Source organism: Rousettus aegyptiacus, unplaced genomic scaffold (genome assembly GCF_014176215.1).
Source record: "Rousettus aegyptiacus isolate mRouAeg1 unplaced genomic scaffold, mRouAeg1.p scaffold_m13_p_1, whole genome shotgun sequence".
NCBI lineage: Eukaryota > Metazoa > Chordata > Mammalia > Chiroptera > Pteropodidae > Rousettus > Rousettus aegyptiacus.
The window spans coordinates 3,366,513-3,383,011 of record NW_023416284.1 but is presented as its reverse complement, the minus strand read 5'-3'; the positions used below and the strand labels follow the sequence as shown (position 1 = coordinate 3,383,011).

Below are 16,499 nucleotides of genomic sequence, written 5' to 3'. Positions count from 1 at the left end.
TCCTCCTGCCGCCCGAGCCAGTCACCGCGGCCAGACCGCCACCAGGGTTAGCGGCTCCTGATCTGCGCCTTCTGCTGTCGCTCTAAGACGCCCCTATTTTCCCCAAGCCAGAAGCAGACAAGAAAAGAGGCCCATGTCCTCCACGCGGACACGTGGGACGGCCCCCAATTCCGTTCTCTCATGCGAGTGTTTCTCGGGCTTGAGCTGACAAGCAACCGAGAGAAGGGTCACCGGGAGTGGTGCCTGCCTCGCCGCGGCCACCCTCCGCTGCCGCCACCAGCCCTCAGGAGCACGCTTCCCTCCCGTGTCCCGGCGGGAGTCCGCTCGCCTCGGGCCGGCTTCGCACCTCGCCGGGCACAGAGAGCGCGGTTTTCCACGCTTTGCACTTGGACTTCAGCATCACGTGACCTAAGTCAGTGGTTTCCATGAACCTCTGTGTCCGGGGGTCCCGGGAGGAAACACAGAACTACTTCTGTTTTCCTTTTAACCTTGTCTTTTATAAATATGCCTTATTGGGTGCTTTATAAAGTATCAAAAATATTAAAATGGAACATGTCAAAAATTTAGAGGTAAACTCGCACAGGAAAGTTGAAGGGTTACGCTCAGAAGCTCTAAACCAAAGAGGTTTTAAAACCGATGGTCTAAATAATCCGTCAAATAAGTTTCTGACACATTACCTCCAGCTTTGTAAGATTCTTAAGACCACTGATTTTAATTCATTAAGCAACTGCTGGTTTCACTTATAATTTCAAGTCATAATTTAAAAAATGGCCAATTTCATATAATTTATAACACTGAATACAATACATCACTATTAAGTGTTTTGTTACATTTATAAATAAACTGGAGCTATATATAATACTGTGGTCTCAAATCCATGTTTCAGGGAACGTTAAGAAACACACTGAGGTTTTAAATAATTCAAGACCTAGCTGTGACCTACTGAATGGCTCCCAAATCACACTATTTTACTGATAGAGTAACAGTCTATGATGAAGACTAATTTTCAGCATATTTATTTTGTTTTCATGTCTAAAATGTTTGAAATAGTTAATAAATAACTGATTAAAACAATAGGCCTCTAAACTAGCTAACGTTTGCCAAAGCGAAGTATTCTAAGGGGAAAACATAATTTATGCAAATAATCAAAATATACATACTTTAACAAAATTTAAATCAGTTGAGATAAGGTAACAAAGCTTTGAGGTTCTAGTGAGCATGTAAATCTGTCAACTGGGATAAGTAAAGAGACCTTCATCCACGTAACCTCTTATAACTCAAATCAAAGCATTCTAAATCAAGAAGAGCGAAATAATCTTTAAAAAATAATAAGGGTAAACAGGCAACAACATTGTCTTCTCATCTCTTTTAACAAACTGAGTGCCCAATACGGGGCAGGGTGTTATATTTAACTCAACTTGGAAGTAAATGTTGAACCAGCAACACCAACTGATTTAGACCAACTGCAAAACCAGTAATCCCAGCCATATGAGTTAAAGGAATACAATTCCCAAAGTGATGGATACACAGCCAATTCTCATGACCACGCTCAATGGGTATTACCCTAAATTCAAATATTCAGATTTCAAAATAAGACAAAGCAATCCATCCCTCCTATTAAAACTCCCCGGTTAAGATCTGCGAAAAAAGATCATCCAAAAAAATAAGCCTTTTTATTCATTCCACTTCATCACCTTCATCTACTTCATCAACTTTCTTTCTAACGCGATGCCAGATATACAACCTACTACGCAGCCTTCATTCTTCGTAAAAACTCCTGTCGTCACGGTTAACCACTTCATTCTCCACGCAAACTCCCTTCGCCAGAGAGGCCTCAGAGCCGTTCTGCTAGTGAGATGCCCGCCCTCCCCAGTTCTACGGAAACATCACACCGTCCAGACACCGCGCGTCGTGTGGACGCTGGGCTGTGTCTCTCATTCCTGACGACATAAGCACTGATGTTCCACGGAGGCGCAGGCAGAGTTAATCACCAAACGCAAGACGCCAAAGTGCAGGAAAACGCAGATAGAGGAACTCATGCCACCTTAGTCAGTCGGTCAGCGTGCACAGGTTAGAGTTGTCAACGCAAGCCAAGCAGATCAGAGAGAGTTCAAGCAAACATAGTGGTTTCTGTCAAATCCAGATTTATATTCTCATTTACAACTTCCTAGTTCAATATTTTGAATTTAAAGCTAACATAAAATAGTACTAAGCAAAATGACCTAAGAAGTTTGCCCTTCAAGAAATTACACCCCTAAAAATAGAAATTTATCTACCTCATTAGTGTTCCAACGGTGCCTCTCTTTGGGTAAACTTGAACATTTCGGCAGACATTCAAGCAGCTTTTTCGGTAAAAAGATTTTTACATGACTACTATTGCTGTTCCCATGATCATCTATAAAGAAGAAAACAATAAATTCAGAGAAAATAATAGAGAAAATCTCCTGTAAAGTACACTGGCAAGGTCAGAAACGCAGCTTAGTTTAGTCAGAGTGAGACCAGGGACCCCGCTCTTCTCAGTTACGACACCCGTTTGCACACTTAAGGGACAGATGGCAGCAGGACCTGGTCCAGAGGCTCTAAAGTCGGGCAAGCAAGCGGGCAGGGACTACCCCAGCAGCTGCCCGAGGCCAGGCCTTACTTTTAAAGATTCTTTCACCAGGCTACCCTGAAGCACGTCAAAATTGCAAAATGACTGAACCTCACGAAACCCAGAAATCTTCTTCTACTGACCAGCTGAAATAGTTTTCAGATTTTTAGGGAAAAAGAATTATAATAAAATACAACTCTTTTATTCATAAACTAATACTACTTCACCTCCTAGAATACAAATGACTTATCCTTTCGAAAGCAAATTACAAATCTTACAAGCATAAGGAATTCGAATCTGCAGTTAGCTATCTAGGTAGTACAGAGGCTGGCCATTCTAGCCTAAATGCAAAAATATACCATTTTAATTAACTTGATTTACATATACATATCACACTGTTAATATAGTTCATCAAAATACAGCTCTTCCAAATTAGTAAAAGTCCATTACTTTCAGACTTGATGGTATGTCTCACTACCTGATAATTGATCTCTCTGATACTTTCTAGAAGAGATCATTTCCTTTATGTAGGATTTCATTCATTTATTAATTTGCATATCATTTCCTGTTTCATTTCTGTAACAGGGACCCTTTGCCTAGCTCAAAAGTTCTTGCCAGTATGGGCGCATAATTTAGGTCAAAGTTTCAAATTACGCACTCCAATTTTGCTTAACAGTAAATGGAAGCCCCAACATCCAAGGGGTTCAATGCATAACCAGGTTCTAAGGAGCAATGCATTAAACACTACAGACAATTTGCTCCAGAAAGTGTCAGATAAGACAACTTCTTCTGATATTAGTAAGGTATAATAAAAACACTGAACTCCGAATTAAGAATCCGGGATTCTGGCCCAGTTCTGCTACTTTCTAACTGTGTGACCTTGGGTAAGTTACTTAACATTTTCAGTTTTCCCAAATCAAGGAGAATCGATAACCTCTAACTCTCCTCCAGGCACAAGTCCCTACAGAATTTACTGTCATCCAATGATTTAAAGTATCTTACAATTAAACAGCCTTATGTAGGCATACGAGTATTAGTTAATAAAGGTAAAGGTGAAACACGATTTATAATGTTTAGCATAGTCTATTTTTTTTGAACATGTAAAAAACATAAAAGAATAAATATCTTCTACAGTCACAATAAAATCCTCTCCAAACATTTTTCATCTGATTTACACATTTCTTCTCAAGGAAAAGATCTTAACAGGAAAATACTAGGCATAGAAATAAAATCTAAAAAAATTTACTACATCATATGGAGATATTTTATAGGAGGAGCTTAGGAGAGTGTTAGCGTACTAAATCTTTCTTGGTCCATGAACTACACAACCAATTGAATTATAACGCCCATCCTCAATTTCTATGAGCAGTATAAAAACTTGAAAAACTTCAAAACTGGCTGCTTTTAAGTTAATGGTAAATAAGAGTAATTTAATAGTAAATAAAATTAAACTTTTTAAAAACCTTGCTATGAAACCAAAAATGTGTTCAACTAGGAGAAAGTTCAAAGAAAGTTCTGTATTAATTACACCCTATGAAACTCTTGTCACTTCAGGGGCTGATGCTCCCCACACTCCGCCCTCCGAGGGAGGGGCCACGGGCCATAAAACTTTAAAGCACAGAACTCCACCTCTCAGGAGCCTTCACCGCCCTTCCCTTCTCTCTTCCCTTAAAGCGGTTTTCTTCTCATTTTTTTAAATCTTTCATGATGTGTACAATTCTGAATGTAGAGGTGAAACTTTGAAATCTATACTCCATTCAAACATCCACCATTTGCAGGGCGCCTTTTATGAAAACCGTACTCTGCTAGGTGTTCAATCAATGGGCGTACCCTGAGCTGTACGTGACCTGTCCTATTTATGAGGAAACGGTTTAAAATATAAAGCTGAACAATAACAACAGATTATTAAACCTCGGCTTCCATTTCTGTGTTTGTGATCACAGCCTGATGTCAGTGATCGGTCCCTGAGGAACTGGCTGTCCTGTGGCATAGAGAGCGTGTGCGTGTGTACACACGTGTCTTGTCCTGCATGTGGACACATGGGGGGGCGGGGGGCGGGCTCTTCTCAGCAGCACAAGGAACTGCTACAGAACTGTCTTCCACTCTGATACCAGATCAGGCAGCAGTGAACTGGCCTGAAGGCTTTCGGAGGAGGAGGAGATCGGCTGTGTAAGCACTGTCTCAATCAGGTTTCTAAATATAGCACTTCATGGGGATGTACAGCCGTGGGTTCCAGAGGAAGGGGAGTATGACAGGCCAATGAGCTCCCCTTAATCAGTTTTTAAACTGTGCTATTTCCAGAATTTTAGGTTCATGCTGAATATAAATTGGATGTTTTTAAGAAACATACAAAGGGTAAATTTTCCCACTGTGCATTATGAAGATGGCAATTTTAATACTGGGAAAAGAATATTAGGAACTCAAACAGGCAAAACGTTTTTAAAACTCTCATTTTCAAATTTCAGTTTTTTGCAGTTAAAGTGTAATAAAAAGTAACTTTGCTTTTACATTGGAAAAGAACTGCTCACAGGGCTATACTGTATAAAACTGTTTTTTAATTAAAAGCTGCTTTTTCATGTTTTTGGAATAACTATAAATGATACCATCATTAAATAAATACATGTGCCAGTTTTCAAATCCTTGTCTCTGTACAAGGATTGTAACGATACCTTTAGTTAACAATAAAACTAGGTATACACTGGTTTCAAACGCATCTCAGTATTTAATGCAAACAGTTAAACTGAGACACTGTAAAATGGAAGTGTCAACCAAATACAGTAAAACATTTCATTATCATTATCTAGCGAAATATGCATGTATGTTCCATGACTTCGCGAAATAACTTTCTAAGCTCTTCACAATAAAAATAACCAGTGAAGCTCTTGAAATTGACAGATGACTTGCTTGGCTGACAGCTCTAATTCTAGAGAATGAACCATCCTTTCCAGTCAATCTTCAAGAATTTTCCAAATAATAATTTTAGAGACATAGTATAATTTAACTAAAACTTTCTAAAATGTACAAAAATGCTCATTCACTTAATCAGGCAAAAAGTAGAATTCTTGTTTTCAGGTTTTATTTCTAAAAATCAGGATTCACATTACCAAATCCTTTTCTTTTTTAATCCAAAGAAATGTATTTGACCTTTTTCTTGGAACACACTGCTGACTTCTGCAAGGTGAATTCTAACTTTATTAACTCTAACCTGGAAATGATGTATCCATTTTATTTTGATTCGTAATTAATAAAAATTAAATAATTTTGGTTCTGTGGATAATCACACTGTTATTCAATCAAGTTGATTATGATTAATCTCTCAACCTCTAGACCAAACTGTTCAAAATAAGTTGGTATAACAGCGCATGGAATTGCTAAATCTTATTGGGAATATATTTGATCAACAACTTGGAGTGGTAAAATTAAAAGGAAGCTCTACAATTTTCTGTTTAGCTCTAATTATTATGTGCTTAGGTTTAATTAGTAGGATAGGAACGGATTCAGGAAAACATAACCACGTATTGTTACATCCGAGGCAGCACGGCGCTCACAGCAGCGAGCACTGCCATTACTAACGTGAGACCTTCGAATCCCTGTTCATCCAAAATAAATATTAATTAAGCACCAACTATGTGCCAAGCATTGATTAGCATGATTTCTCTTTATTCTTCCCCAAAAAGACTCTCCAAAATGGATTAAACTCGGTTGTAATTATCCAAACTAATTTTAAAGGTTAATAAAAAACAAAAAATAATCGGTTTTTAATAGAAAAATGTAACTAGTTTTGCTATTTAATAACCCTTTCCTCTCCTGAGAGTGTGTGATCGTCACATGTTACCCTTTGATTTCGATTTCAGGTGGCCTAGTTTTATCCTCTTCCTGTAAATCACACTACCAAATCTCCAGCCAGGTCAACTCATAACTCAGGCTCCATAAACGTCTATTTATCTGCATTCATGTTTTCAATCTAAAAATACGTACGGGGGAGGGAGTGGCAGATGAATGGGGACACAGGAGCCTTGCAATGGACCACTTCGGTTTGGGTCGGGGCATTTTCTCCCGCTTCGTCTGATTAAATTTCAGTCTGAGCTACATGTGATCAAGCAAATTAATTTTTTACTACTTGTGAGGGAGTAAGCAGCTGTGGGACCCTCTCAGGCATCCAGGACGGATTTTACATGGCAATCTCTCGTCTAATCCTCACAATAACCCATCGAGGCATAATTACCCGCCCCCACTTTAGATGAAGAACCAGAGGTTCGAATTAATTTGCCCAAGATCCACAGCTAGTAAGTGGCCCAAACTGGACTCAAACATGACCTGTGGCTTTTCCCACACGACTTCTGCTCTAGGTCACCCGGAATGTGACACCAGAATTACAGAACTAGCGTACTGGCATCTGACATTTGCGGGGTGCTTTGAGTGCCATGTGGTTAAGCCCTCTGCCGTTTTTAATCCTCACAGAGACTTTACGTGGGGAGTGGCATTTCGCTGCCCCCAGAAGGATTAAGTAACTCATCGAAGATCACACAGCAAGTCACAGGCAGAACCGGGTCCTCTGAGCCCTGCTCACAGGCCAGCGTCACCACACCGCAAGGACAGCACCGCTCTCGCTGCCAAGCCCACCCCTTCCTTTAAGTCAAAAGCTTGTCGAGTCCTACCTTCTAGAGGTGGCACGGTGTTGAGAACACAGTAGGTGCTAGTTCCGCAGAATACACTTTGGGAAACGCTCTAAGGAAACAGAAAATAAAATGTAAAACTAATCTTTGCAAAAGACACACACTGGCTCTTCTGTGGGCTCCCTGCCAAGGATGCGCGACCTGCGTCTAACCGCGAGGAGCCACCAGACGCACCCCCGCGAGGACACCCGACGACAGGACCGGCCTGCACTCCGCCGGAGTGTCGAGGTCGTGAGTGTCAAAGGCCTGACAACTGTCGTGTGCTGAAGGAGGTGGAGGAGACAGCCGGCGGAGACCCGCCCCGGGTTCCGGCTGGACCTCCGGCTACGAAGCCTGCCACTGGGTTGGTGACACGACTGGCGGGCGTGAGGGCTACAGGAAGAGCTGTCTGGTCGTCAGCGTCCTGACGGGATCACTGTGCGGTGCTTACGGAGAACGCTCTCGGGTGTGGGACACGCAGGAGCGTTTGAGGGCGATGGCGCGTGTCGGCAACCTATTCTCACATGGTGCGGAGAGGACGCGCTCTTTGCACGCTACCTGTCATTTTTCTGTAGGCTTAAGAGTTTCAAAATTTAAAATATGTGTGTGCAAAAAAAGACATACACTGGGAACGTGTTACCTGTGTGATCTTTCTAAGTATAGAGCACACGTGGCGTTCACACAGTAAATTTTACTAAGTAGAACCAACGCCATGTTCATTCTGCAGGTCGGTCCGCATGCGACATTATTAACCATTTCCCAACAGTAAGCCCAACACCCAGCTCATTCGAACACTCCACTGAGGGCCGCCTGACGGGGGCAGGCGGAGAAGGCCAGGAAGGAGCTGGGAGACCCGGTGTGGGCCATCAGCTGCTTCACGCGGATAAGATTAAAGTGTTCGTACAAAATCTACACAACAACTTTTAAGAAAGGGGAAAAAATTTGTGAGTCTTGCCAGCCAATTACTTTTAGTCAGAAGAATATGAGAATAGCCTTTTCGTTCGGTTGCAGTATTAAATAAATTTTGGGATTATTCGTCTTGTATTATAAACCACACACTTTACATACTTAGAAAACCAAGGGTTGTTTACAAGATCAACTACCTCAACGCTTTATATGTAAAACAAAAAAAGCTCAGCTCTCCCACTTACTAGTCATCCTTGGGAAAGCAGTTTAACCTCTGTTTTACCTCATAAAAGGTAGAGCTATCTCGCTCTCCGAGGTCACAGGGCCACCGGGAGAATTAAACGGGAGAGTGCGTACAACGGCGCTTTTCATTCAGAAGTATCACGTGAATGTATAATGCTGTTGTTACTACGGTCGATAAGGATGACCTTTAACAACGCTAACACTTCCTAAGAGCAAACTGAAGATGGCCTGAATTTTTTGTGCCAAAGAGTGTTGAAATCTGACTAAACCTGACTTCCGTGAACTGCTAACGCTCCTCTCGCTGCCGTCCATGATCGAGTGCTTTGCCATAGAGAAGTCGCTCTCCACCACGTGACTCCTGGCTCCCGGGATAAGCATCAGCTCCCTAATTATTTATTTTCTGCTTCTGGAAAATTCTTGTTCCAGGACTTTTACTGTTCTTCTATTTGTTTAATAAACAGAGGTAACTACTGATTCACCACCTGTGGTTTCTTCTGGGCCTGAGGACTCTCCCCAAGAACTATGGGCAAACCTCGGACTCCACGAAGCCTTTGGAAGATTCAGAGCACTTTCTTCCCATGACCATGAGTGCGGAAAGAGAGCACATCATCAAAAGCGGTTCACGTGAGTCAGCAGCACTGACTTCTCGGGACACGTGCAAGAGGAGCCGCGACAGCCTCGGACCCTATGAAGGCAACATCTCATCTCCATGAGGCTTCTGGATCAAAGCCTGACATTCTGTAATGTTAAAAGAATGTCTTAAGGCTTGGCATTTCTGGCTTCCTATACCCCAAAAAAGACGGCATAAGTTTATCATTGACCGAGACACCTTAACAAAGGTCTAGACATCGAAAGTTTTAAAACTCACTAATGTGCAGGGGACACACTAATCAAGGCTTCAAAAATAGGGCTTTTACACTAATAAAGGCTTCAAAAATAGGGCTTTTACACCTGACTCCAAAGTTTGCTGATGGGTAAATTAGTGGCCAAACATACCAAGTGAACAAATCAGAAAAATGAAACACCAAAAATAACACATGCAACAGAAATACCATGAGCAACATGACCTGTCTACAGCACTGGCATAGTAGCCGAAGTCTAAACAGCTAACTTCACCAGGACAGAAATGCACATAAGCTGAGAGTGAAATCCAAAGTCTTTCCTCAAAATAACCAGGTTCTCAAAGCGAATATGCCTGAAACACAGGAAACTCACAGAGGAAATGGCTCCCTTGTGCTCAATGCCCAGGGCCAGGCTCTGAGCTAGGTAGGTCCTTTCACTGAACCCCTGGAGACCCGGTCACCGTACTCGGCGTGGGGGGAGGACGCCGAGCCCGGGGTCTGCAGAGCCGCCGCCCCAGCTGCGAAGCCGGCGGCAGACAGCCGACCTCTCCGTGCGCGGGACAGCGCGAGGTGGGGGAGAGCACGGGCTCCAAGGTCAGACAGGTGGGCGCCCAAGCCCTCCCGCTGACCTCCCTGACTCCCTGCGGGACTCCTGGCTTCCGCTCGCACCCCGCAGCCTTCCGGAGCCTCCCACTGACCCCGCTGGGCCCTGCCCTGCCGGGGCCGTCGAGCAGCCTCCTCTGGAATGCGCCCCTCTTTATCCTGACTCCTTCCTGACCTGCGCCGGACACTGTCCTAGGGGCTGAGACCCAGCAGTAAACAGGACAGAAGAGGGTCCTTCTGTGGGGTACATGCCAGTGAGAGACACGCTGCGCAGGAAAGGAACCGGGGTGGCGGCGCACGCTGGCGACACGGGGCGGGCACGGCGCGGTTTGTGGACGCGCACGGCGGAGGGCAGCTGGGCGCGGCGGCCGGCAACCCGCACGCCCGCACCCCTGGGAGCACGGCGGGCGGCGGGCTGTGCGACCCTCGGCTAGCCAGCGCTCTCAAATTCTCATGCCCAGGCCGCGGCCCTGACCAGCTGCAGCAGGATATGTGGGGATGGGGCCCAGGCATCGCTGCTTTTTAAAGGTTCCCAAGTGATTCCGAGATGTAGCCAAGGATGGGAACAGAACGCTGTGTGGCTCGCTGTGTGACTCGGACAACTCTCTGCCTCCCCGGCTTTCTCAGGAGTAAAACGGGCGGGTGACCTCGAGCACTGCGACTCCAACTTCAGTGCGCATGCGGGTCACCTGAGTATCTCGTTAAGGGGCCGGCTCTGCCTCCCCCGCTGAGTGGGGCCTGGACTGCGCCTCTAGGAAGACGAGGAGGTGGGGGAAGCCCATGCGGCGATGTGGGGCTGCCCCTGACTCTCAGGACCCAGATGACCTGGAAGATCAGGAATTAGATCTAGAAAAGACCCTTCCTTCCGGCCCCAACATGCCTCGTCCCCACCATGCTATGAATTCCTAACGGACTAAGTAAGGACTTCTGTCTGTCAACGCAAACTGCAGTGCAAAATTATACCTGAATATCCGAGCGAGATAATTAAAAGCAACTACAGGAATGGTTCATTTGCAGTGTCCAGTGTCTCTGGCAGTGACCAAGAGGGGAGATACAGACGCTCTGAAACGGATCACCTGCCTTCGAAAGGCACACCGCGGAGTCAGAGGAGTGCCGAAAACACGGATGAAGAAACCCCCGAGATCCACTACGGCCGACACGGGGGCAGACGGCAGCGGCACGAGCCCACGCTGCAGACTGGACTGTCTCCTCCACGCCCGTGTCCCGCCAGAGACCCCCGAGCAGGCGTTCGGCACGGCCGGGTCCTCGTATATGTGCACCGTTTTCGGATGTTGGAATAAATGAAATGAAATGTTAGTAATAAGAAGTGATTGCAGGCTTCTGAACAGAGAAGTAGCTTGATGAAAACTGTGTTTACAGTTCTTTGAAATAAGGACTGAGAATGTTTAAGTCTCCACAGAGCCCTTTTAAAGCTAACTGAGGGCCCACATAGCTTATTAAATCAAAGACGGAGAGAGGCCACACTGAATGCAATACACCACTTGCATCAATTAGAAGTGATGCATTAAAAAACTTAACCATGACTTAAACTGATCCTTAAATTTCACTAGTCAGTACATACAAGACATATAAATAATCAAAATGAAGCAGAGTCCAAAATTCTTAGCACCTTCACTAAACTCCGTTTCGCCTAGCATTCCAGGCATCACTCCTAGATTAGCTAGGTAGGCTCACTCAAAATGAACTGTATCCCGGCTCAAATACCCTGAGCATTCACTGCTTGTTCGTGTAAAGTTCCAAACAGGTGTGTGTGGTCAGGAGACAGCGCTCCCCCAAGCCGCCGCTCTGGCCCCGCGGCTCCCCTCCATCCTGGGGCAGGGGCCTTTCTTAGGTCACTGGGCTCTTCTGCATCAGCAGGCAGAGGAGAAAGGCACAGACGATGGTGCTTGGAGGGTTTCGTGGGCCGGGCCGCAAGTGGCACACTTCTCTGCTCCTGTTCCATTGGTTAGAATTTGGCCACAGAGCCACACCTAATTGCAAGGGTGCCTGGGAAATGCAGTCTGGCTCCGTGCCCGGGGATTTCGTGATCAGCTCGCAGTCTCGGCCACAGTGCCATTTGTGATGTTTTCCTTCTAATTAGAGAAGTCATTCCTTTCAGAACTGTCCTCTGTTAACCTGCAACTCCACCTTTAATCCCTCAAGCCATTTGGCATCTTAACCTAATCTAGTAGCTTTTCTTCTCCGATAAATATTTTTCTAACATATTCAAAATAAGACTCAAACAAGGGCATTCTTAAAGGGATATCTGGCTTTTCATCTCAGTGTCTCTAGTACTTAATGGCTGGGTTATAACAGAAGCTCAAAATTTTTTTTTTAATTCATGGATGAATGACATAAACGTTCACAGAAAGGAAAAAGAGTGGTCCCATCTCTCATCCTGCTGATGTCGAGATTTACTGAGAGCCATCAGTCAGTCATTTTAGGGACCTCTCTCCGTCTCCTAAGGCCACCCCGAGTCGCCACCCATCCTCTGTTCCCTGAACAATCAAGCAATAAGACAAAAACTACTCTAGACCCACTAAGAACCAAGGGGGTAAAAACACTCACCAGTGTTCACAGAACCAACAGAACCAACACTAACATTTCTGGCTGGAGCTCGGTCCGGCCAGGCAAAACGCTGCACAGGGTCAGACAAGGCCTGCGCCCTGGAGACCTCTACAAAGTAGGGCCAATGACCTCTGAAGCTGGCAAACCAACACGTACCCGAAACGCAGGCAACCTGATCCTTTTTCTGGACCGCAAAAGGTTAGTGGTGCAGCACAAAAAGATTTTCTGCTCACATAGTGCCTCTTTTCAAGAAGTTTACAATATAAGTGCTACTATAATGACGCTGGTGACACTCCTACGGGACAGAGACAAAATTAAAGCGTGTGCCCCAGTCACAAGGAGGCCGTCTGACAGGTGGCTGGCTTCCCACTACTAAGGCAGGCTCCGTAAAAAAGTGAGGCGGTGGCCTCGAGGTAACTGGGGCACAAACCATTTCAGGCTCTCAAATTGAGTTCAACACCTAGAATTGAGTTCAAAAGCAAACAAGGAGCTAAAACAGACCACAAAACAGCTGAAGCCCTAAGAAGCTTACGCTGGGACTGTAACGTATCAAGCCTGATTTATGACCTGAGAAATCACATTAATTGATTCACTATTACCAGATTCATGTAAAGCGTATTTAAAGTTACTTGAGAATGAAAAAATTTATTCTTTCTTGATATGAATCGCAGTATCATCAGAATTTTCATAAATTTAATTTGGCTAGGAAGCCAGTGTACTCAATATTCTGAAAGTAATGAAAGAGCCCTTATTAAACGTCCACATCTGCATGAAAGGATTCCAGTAGAACATATTTGGAAAAAAACTAAACAGAATTTAAAATTACATTGTTTTAGCAGCACTAACCATTACTAATACTAATGATAACAATTTTTAAACTCCTCAAAGACAAAGCACCGTAAAATATCAACACAATCAACCCAACACAGCAGGCATTCTATCCAATAGTATACGTGTAACAAGCATTTTCGTGTGTATAGAATCTTTTTGCGGTCCCCCAGGGTGGCGGAGCGGAGAGCATGCCTTCCCACGGAAGGGGACAGCAGGGCACAGACGCCGGCCAAGGGCGTGGGCAAGAACCTGGGGCTCCCCGCACACCCCTGGTTCCGCAAGGACGTGAACCGCAGGCCACCCCTCACCTATCGCTGCCCAAAAAACTCAAACCTCATCAAAAAGAAAGGAGAGAAGGACGTTTCTGCGCCAGGAAAATGGCAGCCACACCTGGCGAATGGAACGCAGCTCCACGGGAGCCTCACCGAAGCCACACGCAGCCAGAAGCAGGACGGCAGCCAGGACCACGGGGAGGCGTTTACAGAGTCTCCCCACGGAAGCTCACGCGCGTCACTGCGAGACGGGCGCTCCTGTCCAGAGTCCTGCCTTGATTACTACCAAACTACTCACAGATCTAATAAGCTTAATTACCTGGCTGCCAAGCCCAGAGTCGATCAAAGCCACAAACAAGAGGGGAAGGCTAGCCAGAAACTGACAGACAGGAGCAAAAGAGTGACAAGGAACAACAAGGACCGATTTTTTTAAAAACTAAAAAATAAAAATAAATTAAAAAATAAAAACTAGATACGAGGACTTGAAAGGTACATCACTTTGGGGTCCTTTATCACAAAAGCAAACACTCTACTCAAAAGACCCTAAAAATGTCACAGTATTAAATAACGCTCAGTTCGATAATTTAGGTGCAACATGATGAACCCGAGTACAAGGAAAACGTACGCGGGAAAGCAGCCCCGGGATGCGTTCGCCTGCACGTCCCTTCGCGCCCTGCCAAACGCGGCCCTGCACCGCCCGCTTATCCGCAGCACCATCGGCAGGCGGCGGCACAGGCACCGCACCGGCCAGGACGCTGCCGCTGAGTGACTCAGCTTTGGCGCGGCAGAAGGGGGCATCGGCGGCAAGTACCACGCGGTCTGCGGACTCGTCTCACAGGAGAGGACCTACCTCTGCGAGGGGTGCGGAGGGCACGGAAGGGTCCCGAGCACCGCGGTGCTCTATCTGAACCTCCACCGGGACTGTACCCCCAAAACTTCGCTAAGTTCTCAACCTGCCATCTCACCCTCTTTCTGCAGAACTGCCCTAAGGTCTCCTCGTGCCGTCCTCCCTCCCGCCCCCACTATGGCAGACACGCTTCATGGCAGGCCACCCGGGACCCCCAGCTCTTGGTTAACACTCAGCTCTGTGCGACCCCCTCCCCCTGAGTGTGTGCCAGACCTAATGACTTGCTTCCAACAACAGAATGTAGCACAGGTGATGAGACGTCACTCCGTGATTAGGTGACACAGACCGTACCTTCTGTCTTCTAGGTGACCCTCCCCCTTGCTGGCTCTCAGGAAGCAAGCCGCCATGCTGGAGAGCCCCACGAGGCAAGGAACTGAGGGTGGCCTCTGGCCAACAGCCCACAAGAAGAAATCCTTCAAACGGTGTGCACCTGGACGAGCACTGTGCCCCAGCTGAGCCTTCGAATGAAGCTCCAGCCCCGCCAGCACCTTGACCGCGGCCTGTGAAGCCTGAAGCAGCGGACACAGCGCCCCCACCCCCGCCCCCCACACTCCTGCCCGCGGGCAGGCGACGTGTTCTGTGGTCGCCACGGGGTGCATGGTAACTTATCACAGCAGCGACCAAAAACTAACACACCCACAGTCCCCCGGGCTCCAGGGTCCCTTTCCCCAACGTGGACTTGATCAGTCATTTCACTATCGTTTTCACCAGCATTCTGCATTTATGAACTCCTTGAATCACGTGCCCTCTGGCTACGTCCTTCTCACTCCCCTGACTCACTACCAAACTAGCAAAATCACTACCTTCATGTTGATCCTACTCAAACTCCGCGGCGTTAGAACCCATGACCTCCGTGCAGCCCTCGCGCTTAGCATCCCTGGCTTCTGACCGTTCTTTCTCAGTGCCCACTGGTGCTCTCCCCTGTGGTGACACTAGTTAAGTAGTCACCACATTTCTGTTCTCAAATGACTTCTCCCCCAACGATTTCACTCACACTGTGACTTCCACTCCTGAGTCTTTTGAACTGACTCATTCATTCTTTTAACCAACGGGCGCTACTCCAGGCAGAGAGATGCTGCGGTGAGCAAACAGGGTCCCTGCCTGCATGAAGCTTCCACACTGCCCCAGAGGCTGTGCCAGCGTGCCCCCACCTGCCCCTCAGACCTGCTCACCGCCCTTCTCCACCCTGCCCCATGCTGAGGCGGCTGGACTCTGGGGACTCTTTCACTAGGGCTTCTTTGCCGTCTGACAATTCAAACACACACACACACACACACACACACACACACACACACACACAGGTGACAGGAACAACTCCCTAACCTATGGCCCACATTTCCAAAGTCCTGTTGCATACGGACATGGCAAGGCCACCACAATCACGTCTACCCGATATACTTTAATTGTCCAATTAGAACCAAACGTTTGCATCCAGTGTCCCCAAAACACATGCCTCCCAGTCTCCCCATCTCAGGTAATGGCCTCACCTCACTCCAGCTGCGGAGGTTCAAAAGCTAGGACTCATCTTCAACCCTTCTCATCCCTCGAGGCCTACAGTCTATCAGTCACAAAACTGACTCCCTCTCCCTCTCTCTCCCTCTCCCCCCCCCTCACACACACACACACACGCACACGCACGCACGCACACGCACACACACACGACCCAGAACACTAGCTCCTTTCTCTAACCCCCTGCTACAGATATTCCTGCCAGGAGCTATTTTCTCAACTCCGGTCCTTCCCCTTTGCTCACTCATTCATTCGACCAACAAACCTCTCTAAGCCCATCCTGGGTGCCAGGGACTGAAGTCTCTGACCCCTGAAGAAGCACGTCTACTTGAGGAAGAGAGAGAAGTGAACGAGCTATTCTGACACAAACTCAACGTGCTGTGGGTGCACACGGACGGGCACACGATCCTATCTGAGAAGAAAGCCAAGGTCAAGAAAGCTTTTCAAACGAGACTCCCTGAAGCGCACAAGGAGAGCTAGCAAAGCCCAGCGCACGTGAGCATGTCCTGTACACGTTATGGAGAAACGTGCGCCTTCTAAGTCAGAGTGACGGCGACGCGCAAGGCCAACGCC

The 16,499-nt window shown here is 46.5% G+C and overlaps 1 protein-coding gene across 13 annotated transcripts in view; it reads right to left on the bottom strand.

Annotated features, from left to right (window-relative positions):
- The window catches only part of CAMTA1 (calmodulin binding transcription activator 1), a 731,085-nt gene that overhangs the window by 697,367 nt on the left and 17,219 nt on the right, over positions 1 to 16,499 (bottom strand). For 10 of the 13 annotated variants that reach the window (XM_036228256.1, XM_036228241.1, XM_036228246.1 and 7 more), the window contains exons 2-3: positions 7,249 to 7,318; positions 2,277 to 2,395 (exon numbers count right to left, since the gene is read on the bottom strand). In XM_036228256.1, coding sequence (XP_036084149.1) covers positions 2,277 to 2,395; positions 7,249 to 7,318 — 189 coding nt within the window. The remainder of the gene's footprint in view (positions 1 to 2,276; positions 2,396 to 7,248; positions 7,319 to 16,499) is intronic. The other 3 variants (XM_036228259.1, XM_036228265.1, XM_036228258.1) reach the window with 1 other exon arrangement.